The sequence below is a fragment of the Vicia villosa genome, linkage group LG5 (assembly GCF_029867415.1).
Source record: "Vicia villosa cultivar HV-30 ecotype Madison, WI linkage group LG5, Vvil1.0, whole genome shotgun sequence".
Taxonomy (NCBI): Eukaryota; Viridiplantae; Streptophyta; class Magnoliopsida; order Fabales; family Fabaceae; genus Vicia; species Vicia villosa.
The window spans coordinates 111,326,897-111,352,099 of NC_081184.1; the positions used below are offsets into that span (position 1 = coordinate 111,326,897).

The following is a 25,203-nucleotide window of genomic DNA, read 5'->3' on the forward strand; positions in this document are numbered from 1 at the left end:
TTAATTCGGAGCTTATCGGAGTTAGAGTGTTTGCCGGAGGAGAAAACGACGTCGTGTTTAGTTGACGGAGGAGTAGACGACGAAAGTTGGTTACCGGTTTGAAGGTCGCTTTCAGTTACAGATTTGATTGAATTGACGATTTTGTCCTTTTCGTGATCTAATAGCTTTTTAGATGATTCATCGAATCCTCGCTCTGGAAAATGATGCGGGAAAATGTAAGTTGTGTTAGAACAAGATTTGTTCTTATCAATTATCTTAGTTTTGATGATAACAATAATATGAATTTTGCTTAAAGATAATATGGTACTCTAATCCAATGCAATTTCCTTTTCAGGAAATATATATAAAGAGTACGCATAATTCAGCGCTCAGAAGTTGTGTCTCAAATGGTTCAGCATGCAACATCAGAACATGGTCTGGCAAGACATCAGAAGATGGTCGAAGCAGAATCAGAACATGGGTCTATGGAAGCATCAGAAGAACATGAGATCAGAAGCACTGAAGATCAGAAGATGGTATCACGCAACAGAAGCACTTCAAGGTCAGAAGATCAGAAGATGCTATGCACCAAGCTGTTTGACTCTGATGATATTCAAACGTCGTATTCACAAACATCAGATCAGAAGGAAGTACACGTGGCAGACTACGCTGACTGACAAAAGGAACGTTAAAGCTATTAAAGGCTACGTCAGTAGACACAGCGTGAACAAGGCTCGAGGTAGTTGACAAAAGCGTATAACATTAAATGCAATGCTGTACGGAACACGCAAAGCATTAAATGCACTCAACGGTCATCTTCTCAACGCCTATAAATATGAAGTTCTGATGAGAAGCAAAGTTAACGATTCTGCTCCAAAACAACTCAAATTAACTTGCTGAAACGCTATTCAATCAAAGCTCAGAATCTTCATCAACTCACTACATTGCTGTTGTAATATTTTAGTGAGATCAAGCTTAAACGATTAAGAGAAATATCACAGTTGTGATTATCGCTTTTAAGAAGCATTTGTAATACTCTTAGAATTACATTAAGTTGTAACGAACTAGAGTGATCGTGTGATCAGTATACTCTAGGAAGTCTTGGCAGTTGGCTGAGCACTTTGTAACTAGAGTGATCAGGTTGATCAGTAGACTCTAGAGAAAGTCTTAGGAGTGAACTAAGCAGTTGTTCCTGGAGTGATCAGTGTGTGATCAGAAGACTCTGGAAGACTTAGTTGCGGACTAAGTGGAAAACCATTGTAATCCGTGCGATTAGTGGATTAAATCCTCAGTTGAGGTAAATCATCTCTGCGGGGGTGGACTGGAGTAGCTTCGTTAACAGCGAACCAGGATAAAAATAATTGTGCAATTTATTTTTATCGTCGAAGATTTAAAGTCACACTTATTCAATCCCCCCCCTTTCTAAGTGTTTTTCTATCCTTCAATTGGCATCAGAGCGCCGGTTCTAAGGTGCAAGCACTTAACCGTGTTTAGAAAAGATTCAGGAAGAGAAAAACGCTTCAGTAAAAGATGGTTGATGAAAGTGAAAAGACTACACCTACACCTGCATCTACATCTGGCTCTGCTGAGCAATACAACGGTAACAATGGTTATACTAGACCGCCGGTATTTGATGGTGAAAACTTTGAATACTGGAAAGATAAACTGGAAAGTTACTTTCTGGGTCTAGATGGTGATCTATGGGATCTTCTGATGGATGGTTACAAACATCCAGTAAATGCCAGTGGCGCAAAGCTGTCAAGGCAAGAAATGAATGATGATCAAAAGAAGCTTTTCAGGAATCATCATAAGTGCAGAACTGTTTTGCTGAATGCTATCTCTCATGCTGAGTATGAGAAGATATCTAACAGGGAAACGGCCTATGACATATATGAGTCCTTGAAAATGACTCATGAGGGAAATGCTCAAGTCAAGGAGACTAAAGCTCTAGCCTTAATCCAGAAGTATGAAGCCTTCAAGATGGAGGATGATGAAGACATTGAAAAGATGTTTTCGAGATTTCAAACTCTGACTGCTGGATTGAGAGTTCTTGACAAAGGATACACCAAGGCTGATCATGTAAAGAAGATCATCAGAAGCTTACCCAGAAGATGGGGTCCTATGGTGACTGCATTCAAGATTGCAAAGAATCTGAATGAAGTTTCTCTGGAAGAGCTTATCAGCGCCTTGAGAAGTCATGAAATAGAGCTGGACGCAAATGAGCCTCAAAAGAAAGGTAAGTCTATTGCATTAAAATCAAATATCAAGAAATGCACTAACGCTTTTCAGGCCAAAGAAGAAGATCCTGAAGAATCAGAATCTGAAGAAGAAGATGAACTGTCCATGATTTCCAGAAGGCTAAATCAACTCTGGAAGACCAAGCAAAGGAAGTTCAGAGGCTTCAGAAGTTCAAGGAAATTTGAACGTGGAGAATCTTCTGATGAAAGAAGATTTGACAAGAAGAAGGTCATGTGCTATGAATGCAATGAGCCTGGACACTACAAGAATGAATGTCCAAATCTTCAGAAGGAAAGTCCCAAGAAAAAGTTTCATAAGAAGAAAGGTCTTATGGCAACCTTGGATGAGTCAGAAGATGATTCAGAAGATGAGCAGGCCAACTGTGCGCTGATGGCGACAGAAGATGACGGATCAGAATCTACATCAGAATCAGATTCTGAAGAGGTATTTTCTGAACTTACTAGAGATGAGTTAGTTTCCGGATTAACTGAACTTCTGGAATCCAAGTCTCAGATTTGTATTAAATACAAAAAGCTGAAAAAGCTATTTGAATTTGAAACAAAGAGGCTTGAATTGGAAAATTCTGAATTAAAAGAAAAACTTTTAAAATTATCCAATAATGTTGGATCTCCTTCTGATTCAGAAAAATCCACTCCCAGTCTAAACCATATTCTGAAAGAATATGATTTAAGTTTCAGGAAGTTCTTATCTAGAAGTATTGGCAGAAGTCAGCTAGCTTCTATGATATATGCTGTGTCTGGAAACAAAAGAGTCGGCATTGGTTTTGAGGGTGAAATCCCATACAAACTTGAACCTGTTGATGAGATGAAAATCACATACAAGCCATTGTATGATCAGTTCAAGTATGGCCACTCACATGATATTAGGCACACTTCACATGCTCAAAGTTTTCACATTACACACACTAAGAAGCATGTGACACAACCTAGGAAATATCATGAAACTCACATTAAGAATTATCATGCTGTTCCTCCTATTGCTTACAATGTTAAATCCAAGTTCAATCAGAACTTGAGAAAATCTAACAAGAAAGGACCCAAAAAGATGTGGGTACCTAAGGATAAGATTATTCCCATTGCAGATATCCTTGACTGCAAAAAGGACAAGGCACAACATGTCATGGTACCTGGACTCTGGATGCTCGCGACACATGACAGGAAGAAGGTCTATGTTCCAAGACCTGGTGCTTAAGTCTGGAGGAGAAGTCAAGTTCGGAGGAGATCAGAAGGGCAAGATAATTGGCTCTGGAACTATAAAGTCTGGTAACTCTCCTTCCATTTCTAATGTACTTCTTGTAGAAGGTTTAACTCATAACCTCTTATCTATCAGTCAATTAAGTGACAATGGTTATGATATAATCTTTAATCAAGAGTCTTGCAAGGCTGTAAATCAGAAGGATGGCTCAATCCTATTTACAGGCAAGAGGAAGAACAACATTTATAAGACAGATCTGCAAGATCTTATGAGTCAGAAGGTGACTTGTCTTATGTCTGTTTCTGAAGAGCAGTGGGTCTGGCACAGGAGATTAGGTCATGCTAGTTTGAGAAAGATCTCTCAGATTAACAAACTGAATCTTGTCAGAGGACTCCCTAATCTGAAATTCCAATCAGATGCTCTTTGTGAAGCATGTCAGAAGGGCAAGTTCTCCAAACCTGCATTCAAGTCTAAGAATGTTGTTTCTACCTCAAGGCCTTTAGAACTCTTGCACATTGATCTGTTTGGACCAGTCAAAACAGCATCTGTCAGAGGAAAGAAATATGGATTAGTCATTGTAGATGATTATAGCCGCTGGACATGGGTAAAATTCTTGAAACACAAGGATGAGACTCATTCAGTGTTCTTTGATTTCTGCATTCAGATTCAATCTGAAAAAGAGTGTAAAATCATAAAGGTCAGAAGTGATCATGGTGGTGAATTTGAGAACAGATCCTTTGAAGAGTTCTTCAAAGAGAATGGTATTGCCCATGATTTATCTTGTCCTAGAACTCCACAGCAAAATGGGGTTGTAGAACGAAAGAATAGGACTCTTCAAGAAATGGCCAGAACCATGATCAATGAAACCAATATGGCTAAGCATTTCTGGGCAGAAGCAATAAACACTGCATGTTATATTCAGAATAGAATCTCTATCAGACCTATTCTAAATAAGACTCCCTATGAATTGTGGAAGAATAGAAAGCCCAACATTTCATATTTCCATCCTTTTGGATGTGTATGCTTTATTCTGAACACTAAAGATCATCTTGGTAAGTTTGATTCCAAAGCACAAAAATGTTTCCTTCTTGGATATTCTGAACGCTCAAAAGGCTACAAAGTATACAATACTGAAACATTGGTTGTAGAAGAATCAATCAATATCAGGTTTGATGATAAGCTTGGTTCTGAAAAACCAAAGCAGTTTGATAATTTTGCAGATTGTGATATTGACATATCAGAAGTTGTTGAGCCAAGAAGCAACGCATCAGAAGCAGAGCTTCTCAGAAGTAAAGAATCTGAAGATCAAGTATCAGCTTCTCTGGAGGATCTAAGCATATCTGAAGAACCATCTGTCAGAAGATCATCCAGACTCATCTCTGGTCATTCAGAAGATGTCATTCTTGGAAAGAAGGATGATCCAATCAGAACAAGAGCATTCCTTAAGAACAATGCAGACTGTCAATTAGGTCTTGTATCTTTGATCGAGCCAACTTCTGTTGATCATGCTCTAGAAGATCCAGACTGGATAATTGCTATGCAAGAAGAACTGAATCAGTTTACAAGGAATGATGTTTGGGATCTTGTTCCTAGACCAGATGGATTCAATATAATTGGTACAAAATGGGTCTTCAGAAACAAGCTCAGTGAGAAAGGTGAAGTGGTAAGGAACAAAGCCAGATTGGTGGCTCAGGGTTATAGTCAGCAAGAAGGAATTGACTATACAGAAACCTTTGCACCAGTGGCCAGGTTAGAGTCTATTCGTCTATTAATTTCTTTTGCCACTCAACATAACATCACTCTCTATCAGATGGATGTTAAGAGTGCCTTCTTAAATGGTTATATAGATGAAGAAGTTTATGTCCATCAACCTCCTGGTTTTGAAGACTCTATGTCTCCTAATCATGTTTTTAAACTTAAGAAATCATTGTATGGATTGAAACAGGCTCCCAGAGCTTGGTATGAACGCTTAAGTTCTTTCCTTCTGGATAATGGTTTCACTAGAGGAAAAGTGGACACTACTCTCTTTTGTAAAACCTTTAAAAAGGATATTTTAATTTGTCAAATATATGTAGATGATATTATTTTTGGAACATCTAATGCTACACTTGGAAAGGAGTTTGCTAAGTCTATGCAGGCTGAGTTTGAAATGAGCATGATGGGAGAACTCAAGTACTTCCTTGGAATACAAATAAATCAAACATCAGAAGGAACGTACGTTCACCAAACCAAGTATGTGAAGGAACTTCTGAAGAAGTTTAATCTTCTGGACTGCAAAGAAGCCAAAACTCCTATGCATCCAACATGCATCCTAGGTAAGGATGAGGTAAGTAAGAAGGTAGATCAGAAGTTATACAGAGGTATGATTGGATCTCTCCTATATCTGACTGCTTCTAGACCTGACATTCTGTTCAGTGTTTGTTTGTGTGCTAGATTCCAATCAGATCCTAGAGAATCTCATTTAACTGTTGTTAAGAGAATTCTAAGGTATCTGAAAGGTACTACTAATGTTGGCTTAGTTTACAGAAAATCTAAAGAATACAACTTAGTAGGATTCTGTGATGCTGATTATGCTGGAGACAGAATTGAAAGAAAAAGTACTTCAGGAAGTTGCCAATTTCTTGGAAGTCATTTGATCTCCTGGTACAGCAAGAAGCAAGCAACTATTGCTCTATCAACGACAGAAGCAGAATATGTCGCTGCTGCTGGCTGTAGTACACAGATGCTCTGGATGAAGAGTCAGTTGGAAGATTATCAGATATTTGAGAGTAACATTCCTATATTCTGTGATAATACTTCTGCTATATGTTTATCTAAAAATCCTATTCTTCATTCAAAAGCTAAACATATTGAGATAAAACATCATTTCATAAGGGACTATGTTCAGAAGGGTGTTATTTCTTTAAACTTTGTGGATACAGACCATCAATGGGCTGATATCTTTACAAAACCCCTGGCTGAAGATAGGTTTAAGTTCATTCTGAAGAACATCAGTATGGATTTATGCCCAGAATGAGAAGATGAGAAGTTCTCATGTATGAGTATCTTCTGAAATGAATGTGGAACATTTTTTTAATCAGAAGTTCTGATTGAATTCTTTTAGAAATTATGATTCGGTTATTACTAACGCTTCATTGTCTAAGTTGATTCAGAACCTCTTTTAAAGCAAAACAGCTGTTACGTTTTATCTCGGGATGGTAAACCTGTCGTTACTATTCATGGATAAGCGCGCGTGCAGTTGAAGGGACGCCGACCATAGGTAACTGTGCAAGTCACCTCATTTGTCTTTATTATCTCTCCTCACGTCACGTAACATTAAATGCTAGTCATCATTCGTTTCATTTTATTTCTTTTTAAATACTCTTCAAAATGGTTTTTGGTTTCCTATCTCTCTGTTTTCCTCTTAAAGTTTTTTTTTCTTTTCTCTCTCTCTCTCTCTCTCGTTTTTTTTTTCATTCAAAACCTAGCGTTCACCCTAAGTCTGTTGAAGCTCCATGACTCAAAGGCGACAGATCTCTGTGCATCTCGGGATGGCTCTTCTAATACCTCTCAAGTCAGATCCTTCTTTGATGTTGTTATCAACTTTCATCCAAAGACAGAAGACCTTCTTGAGTTGTGGGAAGATATGCTCAACTTCTATGTTGAGTTTCTTGACCGAATGTTGTTTTTTTTAATTTTTGTAGTCATTTCCTCTTTGGAAATTCTACTTTGTATTTGCTAGGAATGTTTCTCATCTTGTTAAACATAGGAACCTTTTGTAATATCTTTTGATTATCAATGAAAAGTTTCTTTGTGTTTTACATTCCAGTAAATGTTTTCTTTTGTCGTTTTTTTTTTTATGCATCTGAATCTTTTTTAATATTCTTTTTGATGTTATGACAAAAAGGGGGAGAAGATAAATGATAAATGATTTGATTAAATCTATCAGTTGCTGGGTAAAGGCTCCCACACATTCACTAACAAGAACTGCAAGTTCTATATGGTTTAAGTGTTTTGCAGGTACAGAGAAGTGAAGTGAATCTTCAGAAGCAAACACTAGAAGCAAAACCATAAGAAGCGTTATTCTGTAAAAGGAATAAGCTCTTGGAAACTGAAGCAAGCTGAGTGCTGTCAAGCTTCAGAGATCAGAAGCAAGAAAGAAGAATGAATCAGAAGCACTGATAATAGAATTTGAATATCATTGTCTATCCTGTTCTGACAAAATTCTATTTGCTCTGATACATATAATGTTATGGCTCTGATACATTATTTGCTCTGATACATTATTTCAGCCTATATGGCTCTGATACATATAATGTGTTCAAACATACATTTTATGTTCTAACTCGTTCATGCTGACTTTTGTCGTTTAGTTTTTGTTCTGTAACATTTCAGGATGTAGAGATGCTCTGATGATGCTCTGGTACATTCAACAATGTTCTGATACAAATCTAGCATGAAGTAATGTTGGTAGACATTCAAAGTTCTGAAGCTATCCGAGGGAAGCAGAAATCAGAAGATGTGAATGTTCTAAAAGATCCAGAAAACTCAAGTTCTGAAGCTGTCCTGAATGGAAGCAGAAATCAGAAGCTATGAATGTTCTGAAGATCAAAGAAATTCAAGTTCTGAAGCTGTCCTGAATGGAAGCAGAAGTCAGAAACTGTGAATGTTCTGAAGATCAAAGAAATTCAAGTTCTGAAGCTGTCCACGATGGAAGCAGGAATCAGAAGCTGTGAGTGTTCTAAGGATCTAAAGAAATTCAAGTTCTGAAGCTGTCCTATGGAAGCAGAAGTCAGAAGCTATGAATTCTCTGAAGACAGAAGCTTATATGATCGTCTCTACCGAAATAATCAGGGAAGTCTTTTATCAAAGTTCTTCGAGTATTTATTTCAGGGGGAGATTATTTATCTCAGGGGGAGATTGTTAATCTCAGGGGGAGACATATTCATATGCTTATGCTATAGCTGTGTAATTTGTCTTTTGCCGTCTACTCTTTCTGATCGCAAATTCATATCATTTATATATGTTTTTGTCATCATCAAAAAGGGGGAGATTGTTAGAACAAGATTTGTTCTTATCAATTATCTTAGTTTTGATGATAACAATAATATGAATTTTGCTTAAAGATAATATGGTACTCTAATCCAATGCAATTTCCTTTTCAGGAAATATATATAAAGAGTACGCATAATTCAGCGCTCAGAAGTTGTGTCTCAAATGGTTCAGCATGCAACATCAGAACATGGTCTGGCAAGACATCAGAAGATGGTCGAAGCAGAATCAGAACATGGGTCTATGGAAGCATCAGAAGAACATGAGATCAGAAGCACTGAAGATCAGAAGATGGTATCACGCAACAGAAGCACTTCAAGGTCAGAAGATCAGAAGATGCTATGCACCAAGCTGTTTGACTCTGATGATATTCAAACGTCGTATTCACAAACATCAGATCAGAAGGAAGTACACGTGGCAGACTACGCTGACTGACAAAAGGAACGTTAAAGCTATTAAAGGCTACGTCAGTAGACACAGCGTGAACAAGGCTCGAGGTAGTTGACAAAAGCGTATAACATTAAATGCAATGCTGTACGGAACACGCAAAGCATTAAATGCACTCAACGGTCATCTTCTCAACGCCTATAAATATGAAGTTCTGATGAGAAGCAAAGTTAACGATTCTGCTCCAAAACAACTCAAATTAACTTGCTGAAACGCTATTCAATCAAAGCTCAGAATCTTCATCAACTCACTACATTGCTGTTGTAATATTTTAGTGAGATCAAGCTTAAACGATTAAGAGAAATATCACAGTTGTGATTATCGCTTTTAAGAAGCATTTGTAATACTCTTAGAATTACATTAAGTTGTAACGAACTAGAGTGATCGTGTGATCAGTATACTCTAGGAAGTCTTGGCAGTTGGCTGAGCAGTTTGTAACTAGAGTGATCAGGTTGATCAGTAGACTCTAGAGAAAGTCTTAGGAGTGAACTAAGCAGTTGTTCCTGGAGTGATCAGTGTGTGATCAGAAGACTCTGGAAGACTTAGTTGCGGACTAAGTGGAAAACCATTGTAATCCGTGCGATTAGTGGATTAAATCCTCAGTTGAGGTAAATCATCTCTGCGGGGGTGGACTGGAGTAGCTTCGTTAACAGCGAACCAGGATAAAAATAATTGTGCAATTTATTTTTATCGTCCAAGATTTAAAGTCACACTTATTCAATCCCCCCCCTTTCTAAGTGTTTTTCTATCCTTCAAGTTGCTCTATGAGGCATTTTCAGTCACGAGGCTCTTGTGTTAAGCAGTCACGTGCAAAGAAATAAACGGTGAACTGCTTGCTTTTCCGTGTTGGCCGTTACAGACACCGTTAATCTTTCTTCTTCGTCTTTCTTTCGTCGGTGCAAATTGTTGATCTAATTATGAATTGATGATGTAGTTGGAAATTGCATTCTGCTATGTGTTTCTGAAGAAATGAGTAACTTAGAAAACAAAATGATTCTGCACCTGGAATGAAGTACGCGTGGATGCAATGTTCATATAGTAGGATTTGGTTTTCTGTTAGAGGAAGTGTGATGGTGGTGGAGATGGGGTTGGTTGTGAGGTTGTGCAATGCAAGCTGCTAAGTTGAGGTTGGAGTATTGTGGAAAAGGCAATAGGTGGTGATGGAAAATAATATACAGTCGGTATGGTAAAGAGAACTGGTGTCACGTGCAATCCCTTGCTATTGGGGCAACACGTCACATTCTTACATTCCTAATGGTTAGTTCAATTCTTTTATGGATCCCTCTTAATTAACAATAGTAAATTTTTATACATATAGTTTCTTTTAATATTAATTCCATCATATTATCATCATTCATGTTTTATCTAATGTATGTGTCTTTCAATGATTTGAAGATCGTCTCTAACTATTTGTGAAATCAATTAAAAATATGATTAATTTCATATTAATTTTAATAAAATTTAGTCAAAGCCCAAAATGTTGAAATATTCAAAATAATACTGCAAACGGCAGTTCCAAAGCTTTAAAAGATATCATCACATATATAGCAATATATAACATGCATCATCTATAATAATTATATTTATATTAATATAACACTTACACATATAATAATTATATTTAATTTACTTATTTTTTTAAAATTATTATCGGTATCGAGATGTCGAGCTATACCGTTCTTTCATGAAAAATGAAATATGGCTTTTGAAGATGCAAAATCTTAGTTGGATTATATCAGTGTTCTATTTTGCGGTTTGATTTGCCTGAGCTAGGACTGCAATATTAGTAGTTACAGCCTGAGGAGATTTAATATTTTGCAAGATCTTTATTTTTTCCATGACTATATTGAGGCCAAGCTATTTTGTTAAGAGTTTGAATACTCTTGACCTTGATGTAGCTGATAAGTATTACCATTAATGGTAAGTGTATCCTTGCATTGGTAATACTGGTCATGATCATTTTATTAACCATACGAGTTTCTATTGTATATTAGGCGTACTGTCGTGAGCATCCCAACGGTCCTTCTGCTCTTGCTGTCAAGGAAGCAACCTGGGGTCTTGCTTGCTATGCTGCAATTAGTCAGGTGAGAAAATCACTCAAGTTATATAAATTCTTTCTTTTAATTCATAGTTATTAGTATCACATCATATATTTTTGCCACAATTTCGGAAGTGTTCGTCAAAGTTCAAATAACTGGTTAACAATAAATGTGATTTTCATATTGGCATGAAACAGATGGATTACATCATGGGTCAAAATCCAATGAACATGAGTTACATAGTTGGATATGGGAAGAAGTTTCCAACTCATATTCGTCAGAGGTGCATCAATTCCAAATAATCACAAAAATTACTCATGCACTGGTCGTTGGAAGTGGCGCGACACCCCTAACAGAAATCGGTTGGATTCAATTGGACTAGAGAACACCGAAGCTAACCGTCAAGCATGGCGTAAAATTATATATGAAGAAAGTGTTATGACTTGGTTAAAATATAATTTTTATGTGTATGATTTTATAGTACTTGAAATATTATGAATGCACATGATTTTGTATACTTTTTGGTTAATATTAAAAATATTTTGACTTAGTTAAAATATGATTTTTATGTGTATGATTTTATAGTATTTGCAATATTATGATTGAAAATGCAATATAACTAAATGGTGTATATGAAATAGGGTGTAAATAGATTTAAATATAATATAATTATTCATTCATAAATGACGTATTTACACCCGATTTTTATTAAAATAGGGTGTAATTAAGAATGCATCTACACCTGATTTTAATTAAAACAGGGTGTAATTAAAACGTAATTACGCCCAATTACACCCGATTTTTATTAAAATAGGGTGTAATTAAAACGTAATTATGCCCAATTACATCCAATTTTTATTAAAATAGGGTGTAATTAAAACGTAATTATGCCCAATTACATCCAATTTTTACTAAAACAGGGTGTAATTAAAAACGTAATTATGCTCAATTACACCCGATTTATATTAAAACAGGGTGTAATTAAAAACGTAATTACGTCCAATTACACCCGATTTTTATTAAAACAGGGTGTAATTAAAAACGTAATTACACCCGATTTTTATTAAAATAGAGTGTAATTAAAAACGTAATTATGCCCAATTACACCCGATTTTTGTTAAAATAGGGTGTAACGTAGAACATATTTACACCCGATATTCTTAAAATAGGGAGTAATTACGAACGTATTTACACCCGTTTTAAACGGGTGTAAATGCGTTACATTTCTCACCTTGTGGATATACACCCGATTTTTATTAAAAATAATGGGTGTAATTTTAATAAAAAACGGGTGTAAATTAACATTTTTGTACTAGTGAGTCAGTTGGTGGGAATACGTCGACATAAGGAGGCGGTGGTGATTTAGATGGAGGAGGTGGAGACTTGTAGGAACTTGGTGGGAATACGTCGACATAAGGAGGCGGTGGTGATTTAGACGGCGGGGGTGGAGGAGACTTGTAGTAACTTGGTGGGAATACGTCTACGTAAGGAGGTGGTGGTGATTTATAAAGTGGGGGTGGAGACTTGTAGTCACTAGGTGGGAATACATCGACATAAGGAGGCGGTGGTGATTTAGACGACGGGGGTGGAGACTTGTAGTAACTTGGTGGGAATACGTCTACGTAAGGAGGTGGTGGTGACTTAGATGGCGGGGGTGGAGACTTGTAGTAACTTGATGGGAATACGTCTACGTAAGGAGGTGGTGGTGATTTATACGAAGGAGGTGGAGACCTGTAGTAATTTGGTGGGAATACATTGACATAAGGAGGTGGTGGTGATTTAAACTGTGGGGGTGGAGACTTGTAGTAACTTGGTGGGAATACGTCTACGTAAGGAGGTGGTGGTGATTTATACGAAGGAGGTGGAGACCTGTAGTAATTTGGTGGGAATACATTGACATAAGGAGGTGGTGGTGATTTAAACTGTGGGGGTGGAGACTTGTAGTAGTTTGGTGGAAATACGTCAACATAAGGTGGTGGTGGAGATTTAATTGGCAGAGGTGGAGACTTGTAGGAACTTGGTGGGAATACGTCGACATAAGGAGGTGGTGGTGATTTAGATGGCGGGGGTGGAGACTTGTAGTAACTTGGTGGGAATATATCGACATATGGAGGTGGTGGTGAAGATGGTGGCTGTCTTCTTTCATAACTTGTTGGTGTTGGATAGTAATTGTTTGGTTGGCTTTTAAAGTAAGGCTTATAATCATCAGCAGCAGCTACAATGCTCACAATTAAGCAAAATGCAATTGTATAGATTAGTAGAGGCCAATGCCTCAACCCAACTGATGTTCCCATAATCTCTAAGTTTGTATATTTCTGTACTTGGTTCTTTGGAAGAATGTTTGCTGGTTATTGTGATTGCTTAAGTTTGTATTTGAACTGTTTATATAGTGTGTCCCAAGCATGGATTATAAGATTTTTTTAATTTGTCTAAATAGTATGATAATGTTTTAAATTATATTAGAATTTCGACTTTCATGGATGGTGTGCATCATATCATATACCTATTGTATTTAAAAACCTGATGTATTAGTGTGGTGTTCAAAATAAATGAGTAAATAATTTCTACAAACGGACTTGAACACAGTCAATGAAGACAATAGGTGATATGATAATGGCATGGTAACATTGAACGAGTTCATTATTAGATAAAAGATAGCCTCCGGTGTGATACAAATGATGAATGCTGGGATTAATTTGTTAGATATTTGGTATGATAATCCTGGATATCTTCAAGAATCGTGTTCGTTCACTTTCCGAACAAAGTATTTCGACCCTATTCTTGTCTGGGTTCACGAAATCTTTGCGGGGATAATTCTTGAAGAACGATCTGTTTCTGACAATGGAGAACAGATCAGAATGTAGAGAGGAAGTATGTAATTTCGTATGCCAAATCGAGACCAAAAGACTCCTTATATAGGAGACCAATAATAGAAGCGAACAGACACACCTCTTCGGAAACAGTTATGTCTGTTGGAACGGGTGCAACTATTCAAACGAATCGTTATGTCCGTTGGGAACGGGTGCAACTATTCAAACGAATCGTTATGTCCGTTGGGAACGGGTGCAACTATTCAAACGAAACGTTATGCCCGTTTCTATTATTCATATTCAATTACGCGTTTGGTTCGACGAGCGTGCACTCCGCACTACCCTAACTCGTTTCAAACTTAACGCATAATTGCATTGGCCTATAGTAAATCACATTACTACCAAAATGCATTGATGATACTAAAATCACCAACAAACTCCCCCCATTTTAGTATAATCCTTGATTTACTTTACAGGTATAACGATCAAACAAATGCATAGAAGAAAATGTCTTACGATTGAATTTTCATCTTAGTACAAATACACATTCCAAATATTCGAAAATCGGGGTGTCATAATGATTGAACCCGTCAATCCATTTGAATATTTAAAGATATAGTACACATATGTTTCTTACAATACTCTACTATTCATACTTGACACTTTACAAGCCATGTGTCCTTATCCATTAATAAGCATATAGGAAGCCAAGTCCAAGCTTCTTGAAGCGGCAAAACTTCATGCTCACATAGGTGATCCTTTTAATCTTGCACCTGCATTTGCAATTTTTCAAAAGAACCATTAAGAAGATATACTTCAACCTAGCCATCACTTGCAGGTCTGAGCACATACCTTGGGAAGATAAACACAATTGCTCCAATCTTTAACTATGATCTTTCCACATTGAATTCTGCTTCTAACGTTGTATTAGAAGGGAATTGGGTATACCATAACTAATAGATTTAAATGGACTTTAATCCCATCCCAATTACCGACTTCTTCACTAAGTCTCTTGCTAACCCCTTAGTCAAGTGGTCAGCTAAGTTTTGTTGCGACCGAACAAACTCAATAGATATCACCCCATTCATGATTAATTCCCTAATCATACTATGTCTAATACCCAAATGTCTAGACTTTCCATTGTATATTTGACTATATGCTTTAGCCAGTGTGGCACTACTATCACAACGGATAGAAATTGGTGATATCGGTTTAGGCCATATCGGAATCTCATATACCAAGTTCCTTAGCCATTCTGCTTCTTTACCAGCAGCAGCTAATGCTACAAACTCAGATTCCATTGTGGAACTAGTTATACATGTTTGCTTCTTGGAAGCCCATGAGATGGCACCTCCCCCAAGCAAGATCACCCATCCACTTGTAGAGGATGAATCTTCAACATTATTTATCCAACTAGCATCCGAATAACCCTCTAACACCGAAGGAAATCCCATATATGACAATCCATAATTCATAGTACCCTTTAAGTACTTGAATACCCTAGTTATTGCATGCCAATGATGTCTACTAGGATTACTAGTAAATCTGCTCAACTTTCCAACCGCATAAGTAATATCCGGTCTAGTGCTAATCATAGCATACATCAAAGAGCCTATAGCTCTTGAGTATTCGAGTTGATCCACAGGTTTACCTGTATTTGGCATAAGTTTTTCTCCTGGATCCATGGGAGTACTTACTGGAGAGCAATTTTCATAATTGAACTTCTTGAGTATTTTCTCAATGTAATGAGCTTGCGTAATTACAATCCCCTTATTCTCCCGTTTAATCTTAATACCAAGAATAACGTCCGCTTCTCCCATATCTTTCATGGAGAACTTTGACGACAAGAAATTCTTTATTTTATCAACTTGATTTTGGTCGGTGCCAAAGATCAACATGTCATCAACATATAGACAAATGAAAACTCCTTTACCGGATGTATCAAATTTGCTATATACACATTTGTCAGCTTGGTTTAGAATGAAACCATTAGACAAAACAACCTCATCAAACTTTTGATGCCACTGCTTCGGAGCTTGTTTCAGCCCATACAACGACTTAACTAGCTTACACACTTTATGCTCATTACCAGGCATTACAAAACCTTCAGGTTGCTTCATATACACTTCTTCTTCCAAATCACCATTCAGAAATGTTGTTTTGACATCCATTTGATGAATCACTAGATTATGAATAGCCGCCAAGGCAATCAACAATCTAATCGTAGTGATACGGGCAACTGGAGCATAGGTATCAAAATAATTAATCAATCCCTTCTTTTTGTCTGAAGCCTTTGGTTACTAATCAATTCTTATAGATGTTTAGTGTATCATCACTATGATACTTCCTTTAAATATATATCCAATATATTTAATGCATAGCAATCGTTGACGAACTTTTGATTTGTTTTTCAACAATCCGCGGATAACTTTCCTCACGAGATTCTTATTTGTAGGAATCTCGACGTCCTTATCCTCCGTGTTAAGGTTCTCAAAATTCTACATCTTGTTATGAACCATCTTTGAATGATCTTTATATGTCTTATAGTATGTCTTATTGAACACAAACATAATATTCTCATGGAATCCAAATCAAATCTCAATTACAGAAATCATGAAGTTTAATCAACCAATCCATACTTATTTTCAAATTTTCAATTTCAATTTTAATTTTTCTTTCCACCAATTTAACTAACACGGCATAATAATTTTAATATTGAAAATAAACAAAAGGAGATAAATTTTCCAATGAAACTATCGGAACAGTATGTCATAGATTTTTAATATCTCACATTCTTGCATAGTAGTACCATTAGTATAGCATATACATGCTTCTAATCAAATGACTTAATGTGAATTATATGCCTTTTAAAAAAGATAAACTAACAAATCATCACTTGTATGTATATGAAATATTGCTAGCGAAATACTACCCTAACAAACCAAAATAATAATGAAAGTATTCAATGCTAGTGATACTGTGCAAATGGATGACTTTTCCTAAGTGCAATTTATATTGAATTCTGACATAGATGTTAATCACTTGTATAAGACAAAACAACTTATATTTAAGCATACGCAAACATATTGCAACCTAAGCAGCATTACGGTGACAGGTGATCCCGAATAGGCATTCACGACAACTTGTCTTACCTTAACGTCACGTTAATACTTTGAACCATTGATTAGATATTATAATTAAAAATTAACATATGCATGCTAACAAAATATTCACGTAATACTCATTATCAATCATTATTGGAAGAATAAAACGTACCCGAATACTCATGATGATAATTATTGATCTTGAAACTTGTCTAATTTTCCGAAACTTTTAGTAATCTCCTTGACGGTGCTTCCTCCTCCAGCCATGATTATCAGAAAGAATACTTTGTTCGTTTGTTAGATATTTGGTATGATAATCCTGGATATCTTCAAGAATCGTGTTCGTTCACTTTCCGAACAAAGTATTTCGACCCTATTCTTGTCTGGGTTCACGAAATCTTTGCGGGGATAATTCTTGAAGAACGATCTGTTTCTGACAATGGAGAACAGATCAGAATGTAGAGAGGAAGTATGTAATTTCGTATGCCAAATCGAGACCAAAAGACTCCTTATATAGGAGACCAATAATAGAAGCGAACAGACACACCTCTTCGGAAACAGTTATGTCTGTTGGAACGGGTGCAACTATTCAAACGAATCGTTATGTCCGTTGGGAACGGGTGCAACTATTCAAACGAATCGTTATGTCCGTTGGGAACGGGTGCAACTATTCAAACGAAACGTTATGCCCGTTTCTATTATTCATATTCAATTACGCGTTTGGTTCGACGAGCGTGCACTCCGCACTACCCTAACTCGTTTCAAACTTAACGCATAATTGCATTGGCCTATAGTAAATCACATTACTACCAAAATGCATTGATGATACTAAAATCACCAACATAATTTTGATTATTTCTACCAAGCAGCCATATTTCTTAAGTTTTAAAAAGAAAAATTGCCTATGTTGATATATTTTCTTATGCCACTATTATTTGGTGAATTATTAGATTACATCAGCTTAATTACTTTGTCAATATGATACTATATATAATGGCAAATAGTTATATATATGTATAATAGGAAAATGAATTGATTTTGTCTGTCAAAATGGACTACCCGATCCTAAACGGGTTGGCTCATGCGGGCCTCGGGCTTTTCAGGACCGGGTCCAAAAAACTCATATTTAAATGGGCTCAATTTTTATTACCCAGCCCAGTCTGAACTGCGGGCTATCCGACCCTAACGCAATAATACACACACACACACACACACACACACACACACACACACACACATATATATATATATATATATATATATATATATATATATATATATATATATATATATATATATATATATATATATATATATATATATATATATATATATATATATTGTACTAACTCTATCCTCCCATAAAAATTACATCAGAATTTTTTAAATCTCATTTCAACCTTATTTTTAATTAGAATACATCATGGTGTTTTTTCTATACTATCTACATAATTATATTAGGATGAAACCTTTTAATTTGAAATTAAATCAAACCATCAACTTTTGTTTGATATTTATACCTTTATAATATCAAAAAAAAATTAAAATACATAATACGCAAATTGTTTATGACATATCTTTATGAATTAGGAAAGAATAATTTCTAATTAAATAAAAAAATCAGGCTGGCGGGCTACCCATGGCCAATACGGGTCGACCCATATTTTTTAGGGCTTTTTCGGGTTGGGCTTAAAAAGTCCTGGATGTAAATGGGCTCGAAAAATAAGGCCCAAGCCCTAACTTTTTTCGGGCCTAATGGGCCGGCCCATGGACTTCGGCCCATTTTGACAGCTCTAGATTTATTATATTATATAGTTAATGTCTTTCTCAGTCGACCTACCACCTTCCTAGGAACTTTTTATAACATTCTAAACATGTCTACAAAATAATCATTCAAAAATATATATTTATTTTACAGCAAGGACTAAAACTACGTGCATAATAATTTTTGGGTTAAATATATAAACCCCCCTGCAATGTTAGCGAATTCAGGTTTTAGCCCCTCGTAAAGTTTTTTTCCACCCTATCTTATGTTGATTCCATATATACCCCCATTAGCCAGATGTCATGGAATCTTTGGAATTTTTTTACAACTATACACAGGTGGGAATTATATTTACACACATGGCATATTTGTTTAATTATTGGCTGATGACATAAGTCCTAAACAAATCATCACTTCTTTTATACCCCCCATGCAAAATCAAAAATAGGGTTTGCAAAGAGCACAAAAGGTTTGCGAAGAAGACGACTGAGTAGATGACGAAGACGACGACGGAGCCTGCAATGTCCAAGATATTTTGTATTTTTAAATTTCATCATTCTTAAATTGTAACACGGTGCTTCTGTTATGCTTATTGATTAAGATATATGCACAGGATTCCGAACCTTTTACTGTTACGTTTCACCATGTGGGTGAAGTTATTAGGGTTAATCCAGATGAAATTATTTATAGAGGGGGGGTTGATTCGACTGTAAATGGGCTTGTAGTTACTAACTGGACAATGAATAGTATTAGCAAGTTGGTGAGTGGGTGGGGGTATGAGAAAGGTACTTTTTCATTTATGGACTAAAGTGTTAGAGATTCAAAAGGAATATATAATGATAAAAAAGAATGATGATGCATACGATTTTGCATCATTCTTTAGTGTAATGAATGTTGTTGGACATTTATTTGTGGAACATGATCTGCGAAGCTTGGATTCTGAAGTTAAGGAACCTAACTGTGTCAATGAGGTCAATGAAGGGGATGAGTTAGAAGAGGAGATAGTTGAAGGCTTAGATGACAATGAAGATGAGAGGGTTATTGCTCTTCATGATGGCTTTGAAGGAGATGGCCCTAAAGGACTTGGTTTTACAGTGCCATTGAATGAAGATGTAAGTATTAGTAAGCTTTTTGGTAGGCCCAATAAGAAAATGGATGGGGACGAATACCATAGTGATGAGTTGAATAGTGATGACCCGGATGATTCTTGTGATGAGGAAAGGCCCAAGTATGAAAGGTTTAGAAAAGAACACCTCAACAAGGACTATAAGTTTAAGATGGTTATGGAATTTAATACACTTGTGGAATTTAGGGAGGCTATTCGTGAGTGGTCAGTCCTCAATGGGAGAGAAATTACATTTGTAAAAAATGAAAGTTATAGAGTTAGAGTCCAATGTACAGCTAAATGTGGCTTTTTGGTCTTATGCTCTAAAGTGGCCCACAAACACACTTTTGCAATAAAAACACTTGTGGATACCCACACATGTGCTAGGGTTTTGGATAACAAATCTGCCAACTCTAGGTGGGTGGCTAAACACGTGGTAAAGAGGTTGCAAACTTCTGATAATGTTAGGATAAGAGACATAATGCAAGATATCAGGCAAAATTTTGTTGTTGGGATTATTGTTTCAAAGGCATGGAAGACTAAGTTAATAGCTAAGAAGGTGGTTGAAGGTGATATAGATAATCAGTATGCATCCATATGGAGGTATGCAGCTGAACTAGCAAGAGTTAATTCTAGTAACACTGTCAAAATCAATGTTGAAAGACCCACTCCTTTCATACAGCCCAGGTTTGGATCCTTCTATTTTTGTTTTGATGAATGTAAGAAAGGATTTATTAATGGATGCAGACCCTTTGTGGGAGTTGATGGATGCCACTTGAAGACAGAATATGATGGACAACTATTAGTTGCTGAGGGGAGAGATGCTAATGATCAATACTTTCCATTGGCTTTTGAAGTGGTTGAGACTGAAACTAAGGAGAGTTGGAGGTGGTTCATACAACTATTGATGGAAGACATTGGTCAAGAGAGGAGATATGTATTCATCTTTGACCAACATAAGGTATGGATATTCTTTACTGTTATTAATGTTGTGATTTAGTTGTTATTATGTTGTAATTCTTTTTGTCTCTGCTGCAGGGATTAGTTGCTGTATTTGAGGAGATGTTTGACAGGATAGAACACAGATTGTGTCTCAGGCATCTATATGCCAATTTCAAGAAAAATTTTGGTGGTGGATCCCTCATTAGGGACCTGATGATGGGGGCAGCTAAAGCCACATACGATCAAGTATGGTCTCCGAAGATGAATGAATTGAAGAATGTGGATCAAAATGCTTGGTCTTGGTTGATGGCAGTCCCCGCAAAGAGTTGGTGTAAGCATGCCTTTACTTTTTACACTAAATGTGATGTTTTGATGAACAACATATCTGAATCCTTCAATGCTACAATACTAGTTTCTAGGGACAAACCTATATTAACTATGTGTGAGTGGATAAGGAAATATCTTATGAATAGGTTGTCTACATCTGCCACCAAACTAGAAAAGTGGCAACATAAAGTCATGCCAATACCTAAAAGAAGGTTAGATAATGAGGTGTACAATAGTGCTCAGTGGTTGCCAACATGGTCCATATCTGAACAATTCCAAGTCACTCATAGTTACGACCACCAAGAGTTTATTGTTGACATAGCTAAAAAGTCATGCAGCTGTAACTTCTGAGAGTTAGTGGGAATACCTTGTAGGCATGCAGTGGCAGCTTTGAGTTATAAGAAGCAAAACCCAAAAGACTTTGTTGATGAGTTTTACACCAGAGATAAATTTGCACTTTGTTATGGATTTTCAATAAGCCCTATCAATGGTCAAGATATGTTGCCAGAAGTGGAGATGGAACAAGTTTTACTACCCTCATACAAGAAAGGTCCAGGAAGGCATAGGAAGGTAAGGATAAGAGAACTTGGAAAGGAAGGTGCAAGACAAAGAAGACATAATGTTGAATACAAGTGCACAAAATGTGACAAGTTTGGTCACAATGCATTGACTTGCAAGTCATTGACACAAGATCCCAATGCTCTGAAAAGAAAGGTATGATGTTTTTGTAAATTTTTATTCAAATTCATAGTGTTGTAGAATAATCTTACATGTTATTATTTGTGTAGTGGAAAGTTAAAATGACTGTTGAAGCCAATAGTGCAGGGCATAATGATGGAGATAATACAATGGATGGTGCAGAAAATTCACTTCCTACTGATGGGCAGAGTACAATATTAACTGACTCTGAATTGTCCAATGATGTTCAGATTGGGACTAAAATAGCTCTACCAACTGTTATGAGTCAGACTGCATCTACTGTGGCTAATTCAATTCCAATGCAACCAAATAAACATAAAGGAAAAAAGTCAGTTCCAAAAAGAAGATAGATTGAAAGGATCAAGCTGAATTGGTTTAAGAAACCAATTACTGGCCCAGGGTCTAGTGAGCAGCCAATCACCATAGAAGATGCTAAAGAGAAGTCGGGTTCAACAGACTCCAAACTAGGAGTGAAAACAAGGATGTTGAAGACTTGGAAGACCAAGAAAATTAGGGACTAATGCACTAAGTCTGCTGAAGTTGTTATCTTGTTTTAGACTTATGCACCAAGTGTGCTTTTTTTTGTTATCTTGTTTTAGATTTATGCACCAAGTGTGTTTTTTTTTGTTATCTTGTTTTAGACATATGCACCAAGTGTGCTTTTTGTTATCTTGTTTTAGACTTATGCACCAAGTGTGCCTTTTGGTAATGATGTAACCTTTTGTGACAGACATATGCACCATTTTGGTAATCTAACTTATTTCAACTATGCTGTCAAAAATTGTTTAAACCTTTTGTATTACAATTACCATTGAAATGGACATAAGTTAAACTTGAACTAAATGAATGTAACTTGAAAATGAAATTACACATAACATAAAATTTCATTCAACAATAACACACCAATTACAAACTTCAATTATCATTTAAAATTACAAACTTCAATAACAGACCAATAACCAACCATGACAAATCAAAAAGGTTTTACAAAATGATCACCTAACAACTAATTAAAATCATACACAACTGCAAAAAACATCCATGACAGAACAATTGCAATCATCATCCAGAAATTCTTTGTCCTTTCCAAAGCAACCTTTTTCTTCAATTTTTCCAGCTTCTTTGATCTATCCTCAACGTGATAATCGTAGCATCTGGAAGATGAAACTTCAGCCTCTCTAACCATGTCGTCCCAGAGAAACAATCTGCAACCATTCTGCAATTTTCCCCCAATATTAAAACATCAATAACTGAAACCCTAAATCAGTAGAGGAATTATAATCTTGAATAAAACTCACCAAGGAATTTCTGCATTCCAGAATTTTCTGCTTGGATTTTCGAGAGTGTTAGATACCAACAACTTCATGGATTCGTTGCACCCACATCTTGGCAAACCCTTACTCGTTGATGAACACTTACTTCCACTTATTGTCGTCTTCTTTGCAAGCCTTCTTTGTTGTCTTCACTCTTTCTTCGTTCTCTACACGCTAATTTTGATTTTTTTCCCCAATTGTAACTACGTATAACTTATGTCATCAGCCAATAATTAAACAAATATGCCATGTGTGTAAATATAATTGCCACCTGTGAATAGTTGTAAAAAAATTCCAAAGATTCCATGACATCTGGCTAATGGGGTATATATGATGGAATCAACATAAGATAGGGTGAAAAAAAAACTTTAGGATGGACTTAAACCTGAATTCGCTAACATTGCAGGAGGAGTTTATATATTTAACCCATAATTTTTTAGGGAGTAAAACATTTCATTTTTTATAAGGATTAAAAATTAAATTTTATAATTTTATACTACACATACACTTTTATCTATTTTATGATTGCCTAGCTAGAATTCAATTATTACAAGAGGTGCTATTATAAATAATAGCATTTACATGGTTTTGAAATATAAATGGGCCCAGGCTTAAATGAGTTAGAAAATGATAAATTTAGACAATTTCTCTATAGACCCTCCAGGAATGAAAACTTCTGCTGGAATTCCGAAAATACCTTTCGGGATTTTGATTAATTCGGATATGCATATAAAAAAAGCCCAAAAAATGGTCAGAGGTTTTTTAGGATATGCATATTCGAAAAAATCCCACTTTTTTTTGGGAATATTGATTAATTAAGATATCATAAAATTAATATAATTTATAAATTATGAATAATAATTATTATTATATAATTACTAAAATTATAACTAATACACAACAATTATGATTATATAAAAAATAAATACATTAATAATTATTCAACAAAAATTTACAAAAAAGAGATCAAGTAAGAATAAAGTTATTTACTACTTTGTTTATATTTTAATATAAATTTCAAATCACATAGTGTTTCAAAATAATAAACAAAAATCACAAATATAAAAATTATTTTAATAATTAATTATGATAAAAAATCATTTTTCATTTAGTTTAAAAAATTACAAGAAGATTTTGTCTTAATTTTATTTAGTGAATAAATTATACATTTAATTTTATATAAATCAAAATTTACTTATGAAATATAATAAGAATATTTTTCATTTATATAAGTTAGTAAAATAATTTTTAATTTTAAAATTGTTTAGGAAATTTTATTTGTAAAATGAATTTTTTTTAACTATAAAATTATGTTTGAAATTAGTTTATGAAATGATTTTTTATGTATCATAAAAAAAATAATAAATAAATATCTTTATTATTATTAATATTATTATTATTATTATTAATAATTTTATATAAAAAATAAGGTGTTAATTTAAATATTTATTGGGCTAATATTATTATTATTATATCTTAATTATAATGGTATATATTTAATAATATATTTTAATTAATACAATTAATTATACTATTAATTGTATTGATTCACCTTGATTTTAGTTTTTTAATAATTATTGAGTTTTTGCGGATATGCATATCCGAAACATTCCAAGACCAAAAATTGGAATATTTCGGATATGCATCTTCGAAGACACCCCCCTCCCAAAAAAAAGGTGATTTCTGAAATGCATATCCGAAAACACTTTTTTTTCTAAAAAATAAGGTGTTTTTGGAAGTGCACTTCCGAAATCAACTTTTTTCAGAAAAAAGTGATTTCGGAGATGCATTTCCGAAATATAGGGGAATTTTTGGAATTTCACCGCGGGTATCCAAGAAGGTTGGGGGGTCTATAAAGAAATTTTCTAAATTTATCATTAAACAATATGGAAACTCAAGGAGTTATAGTCTTCAAGAAAATTATATTCTGAAATTGATAGAATAATTAAACCCACTTCAAAAGATTTATTTAGAGTTCAATTACATTAAGAAATTTGATGTGTGGGTGTTAGCATGTCGTTTTCGACCTTACACTAAAACCCACTAAACTTACTTTAGAGGAGTCTCAAGAACAGATCCACAAGATTATGATCACTCTCTCTTCAATACATGTCCAAAATGTTAAACAGGTTAACACAAACCAACACTTCGACACGGAGATATGGTGTTGAAGTGTCGAGTTCGACGCA

At 35.3% G+C, this 25,203-nt stretch overlaps 2 protein-coding genes and 1 long non-coding RNA gene across 3 annotated transcripts; 2 read left to right on the top strand and 1 right to left on the bottom strand.

The window, feature by feature from the left end:
* The first annotated feature begins 9,776 nt into the window (after positions 1 to 9,776).
* Positions 9,777 to 11,446, top strand: LOC131607047 (uncharacterized). The gene is made up of 3 exons (XR_009285184.1): positions 9,777 to 10,167; positions 10,905 to 10,994; positions 11,147 to 11,446. It is a non-coding gene; the product is annotated as an uncharacterized LOC131607047 (long non-coding RNA).
* Positions 11,447 to 12,247: 801 nt separating this feature from the next.
* LOC131605167 (extensin-2-like) lies at positions 12,248 to 13,243 on the bottom strand. Its single transcript, XM_058877558.1, has one exon. It carries the CDS (start codon positions 13,241 to 13,243, stop codon positions 12,248 to 12,250), a length of 996 nt encoding a protein of 331 aa, XP_058733541.1.
* A 6,272-nt stretch (positions 13,244 to 19,515) lies between these two features.
* On the top strand, positions 19,516 to 22,051 carry LOC131605168 (uncharacterized). The gene is made up of 4 exons (XM_058877559.1): positions 19,516 to 20,694; positions 20,772 to 21,259; positions 21,377 to 21,716; positions 21,791 to 22,051. The coding sequence occupies exons 1-4, from the start codon at positions 19,516 to 19,518 to the stop codon at positions 22,049 to 22,051; spliced, it is 2,268 nt and encodes a 755-aa protein (XP_058733542.1).
* The last annotated feature ends 3,152 nt before the right edge of the window (positions 22,052 to 25,203 follow it).